The 3,741-nt window shown below is 45.8% G+C and overlaps 1 protein-coding gene across 1 annotated transcript; it reads right to left on the bottom strand.

Moving 5' to 3' along the window:
• Positions 1-514: 514 nt before the first annotated feature.
• LOC109943788 (uncharacterized) lies at positions 515-1,446 on the bottom strand. The gene has a single exon (XM_020547283.2). It carries the CDS (start codon positions 1,369-1,371, stop codon positions 649-651), a length of 723 nt encoding a protein of 240 aa, XP_020402872.1. The 5' UTR covers positions 1,372-1,446; the 3' UTR covers positions 515-648.
• Between the last annotated feature and the right edge of the window lie 2,295 nt (positions 1,447-3,741).

Here is a 3,741-nt window from a genome sequence, read left to right on the forward strand (position 1 = left end):
TAATCACTAGACCACATGTACCTTAGTGTTTAGAAATAAACAATAACTATATTTGAATAAATATCTCAACACATATTTATATGATATATAAAACTGTAGCAAAGCACGAGCAACTGACTAGTATGTTTATAAGATAATTAGACGATTTAAATATATCTAACCTAATAGATCCATCTCGTCTTAAAAGATTCTATCTTTATTCTAATAGATTTTTCTTGTCCTGATAAGCATAACTAACCCACACTAATGTAGCAAACATGATCTAATCCAAACTAATTAGATCTTATCTAGTCTAATCTAGTCGTACTAATCTAATCTAGATCCCATCAGGATGCATGCTCTAACAAGAACAATCGTGCATAAGGTTTTGATCGGAATTAACTGGTCCAACAGGATGCATGCTCTAACAAGAACAACAATTTGTATTATTTTACACATTCAGAGCACCGCGGAGAAAAAAAAGAAACTGACAAGATCTAAAGTTGGAAAGCTTTCTGGATAATAAGAGGCGGTAGCAGTAGAAGTTTGTTTACATGCACGATTGAAGTGCTAATTTGGCCCTAGCTTAAACCCTCCTATGACTATGACGCGTCGATGCTCCAGCTATCACTTTGAAGTTTGTTTACATGCACGATTGAAGTGCTAATATTAGCGCCTCTCGTCCCTGTATCTCCAGCTGCTCGCTCGGCTCCTGCTCTTCGTGTCCCTGGATCTCCAGCTGCTCCTACTCTTGATGTCCGGCTCCATTTTCCTTGGCCTGTCCTCGACCTTCTCAGGGACGTTGCGCTGCCGCTTCTCGTCATCAGCATCAGCTTCTCGGTAGTAGCCTGGGTGCTTGCGCTTTGCATCTCCAGTCTGCCCGCTCCTGACGCGATCGCCGCCGGCATTGGAAACGACAGGAGGCATCTTCTCGTCCGAGATCTTGGGAGTATAAGCTAGTAGAACGGCTGTCTCAGGCCTCTGCGCCTGCGGATGCATTCGGTGAGTGGATGGAGCGGCCAACACCGTGGTGTCCAACACGCCGCCTTCCGCCCACTGGATCAAGATGCCGTGCGCGAGGGCGCGCACCTTCCCGGCCTCGTGGCTCAGCAGGCCTTCGACGGCCTTGTCCACGCCGGTGGTGGTCAGCATGGTCGTCGTCACCGGGACCACATGCAGCGTCGAAAGCGCCTCGGCCATGGCCGCGTCGAGCAGCCGGCACAGCCCCTTGACTCGATCGGCGTCGTCGTCCGCGGCATCGCAGAGCATCTCCACCAGCTCGCTCCTCAGTTGCCGGAACTTGTCCCGGGAGCGGGCCCCGGTGGCGGTCTCTATGGCGGTGTCGATGGCGGCGAACGCCGGGAAGAAGGGCTTCCACCGGCGGAGCGCCATCACCGCTGCGCGTTTGGATTGGCTGCAGCCTGCAGGGAACCGATGCGCGCTCGCCAACTATCGATGGGGGTATGGGGCAGGACTGTGAAACTGTATTGGTTGAAGCGTAATACCACGCCGCTCTCAGTGATCAGGCATAATGATTAATTTAGAACGATCAGGCATTCAGTTACGCCCCTCTCGGTGAAACTGTATGGGGCAGGACTGTGAAACTGTATTCGAACGCGATCAGGCATTCAGTTACGCCCCTCTCGGTGATCCCATCCTAGGCAGTCAGAATAATGATTAATTTAGATCTGCATTTGTCCAAACCTCTGTTTGTTACTGTGCAGTTTTCAACACTGGAGATTGTCTAAAACTGAATTTTAAAACCGACTGCAAATGGGTAGTGCGCGAGGCTGGGTTGAAGACCGGCGCCGACGAGGGCAGCGCGCGACATCGCAGACCCATTTTTAGCCAAACGGCGACATCGCTTGGCGCCTTGCATTGAGCCTTGCCTGCCGATGGAGCTCCAAATTCCATGAGAGTTAGGGACAGGGAGTAGCGCTAAGAGAGAGCAGGGATAATGAGCTGCGGTGAGCGACGAACAACGGCGAGCTTGAGAGCAAGAGAGGAGCGCTTAGTGGCGGAGTGGCGTGGTTCAATGCCGATATTTAAAGCACAACATGTGATTTGGGCTTGAAGAGAGAGTCTAGGTCCTATTTTTTGGAAGCGACAATGGCACGGTTCAGTAGTTGAAGCAAGCAACGTTGACGGTCTCATTTTCAGCATGCATCTTCATGCCTGTTAGCGAGAATGGTGTTGGCGAATGATGCACACTACTCTTGCTTCTTTGTGTTTCATCGCCCCGTTGATTTCCATCTGTTTACACCTTATACATACTTGTTTTGTATATACTTGTGTTTTACCTTATTATTAAGATTTGTCAGCATGAATTCAGTTTCCTCCTAATGTTTCATCAAATTTGGTACCCTTCCCGCTCCTAATATTGTAGTCACATTAAGCACAATTCAATTTCTGCATGACTGAGGATAATTTCGTACCTTGGTAGACAGAGCCTTTGAAGGACTTCTGAAACTTAACGTTGTTCGTTATTTTGCTGAATATGGCTTGTTGGAGATGATCTAACTTCTGTATTTGCTGAATGTGGCATGTTGGATATGCTCTAGCTACCGCCGATCGGAATTAGGTGTTGTTTGGTTTATATATTTGTAACGTGAACGGTAACCGATAACGTTAAACCATATTTGTTTAAGTCCAATCATAATCAGATACTACACTAGAAACTGATATCGTCTTATTCAAACTTATTACAGCTTGAAAACGAGTGTAAATTATTACTGTTATCATTTGCGTTGCATTTCGTGAACCAAACGATATCTTAGAGTAATGTGTGTCCTAGTCCGCATGGAGGATAGAGCTTCATTTTGCCAACAAGAAAAGGTGGGGAAGGCGGCAAGTTCATGACCATAAAGCCTAGGTTGTTGTGGCCTGATTGCCAGCATTTTGATATTGCAGCTGGGCTATTACGACTGAACTGTTCAGATTAGCGGCTACTACGTTCACGACTTGCACTTTTTTCTTGTTCAAAGTAGCTGTGTGGTACAGGTTTATGTGCAACCCTGGGAGAAGATTAACAGATTTGGCACGCCCGTACGTGAGCTGAAAAATGCACTCCATCTTATTAAACCCTTGTTCAAAGTAGCAGATAGGCCAATTTGGATTGTGCGGTACAGGTTTATGTGTGAGGCTGGGGAGAAGAGTAACATATTTCACGCCGGTACAGCAGTGCCATTGTTGGGTGAATGAGGTTGTGTAATTTGGGCATTTCCTGTTAGATTCTATGGTGCCTAGGATCGATTCATAAGCCCCTAGAATATCAATCTGTAACTGTAAATACTTGATAATGAGTAGATCTGTTCTACTGAACGAATCAAACCCATCTACTGTCCTATCTAGAAAAGGACTACAAATATCTGTATCAATATATTCTAACACTCTCGTACTGTGTTTATCATTTTTCTTAATCTGCTTCACAAATTTACCCTTAATGCAATCTCTATAGTACTGGGCTATTAGGACTGAACTGTTCAGATTAGTGGCTACTAAGTTCAAGGCTTGCACATTTTTCTTGTTCAAAGTAGTTGTGCGGTATAGGTTTGTGTGCAACACTAGGAGAAGATTAACAGATTTGGCACGCCTGTACGTGAGCTAAAAAATGCACTCCACCTTACTATACCCTTGTTCAAAGTAGCAAATAGGCCAATTTTGGATCGTACAGTACATGTTTATGAGCAAGCCTGGGGAGAAGAATAACATATTTCACGCCGATACAATAGTCCCATTGTTGGGTGAATGAGGTTGTGTAAT

Source organism: Zea mays, chromosome 1, assembly GCF_902167145.1.
Source record: "Zea mays cultivar B73 chromosome 1, Zm-B73-REFERENCE-NAM-5.0, whole genome shotgun sequence".
Taxonomy (NCBI): Eukaryota; Viridiplantae; Streptophyta; class Magnoliopsida; order Poales; family Poaceae; genus Zea; species Zea mays.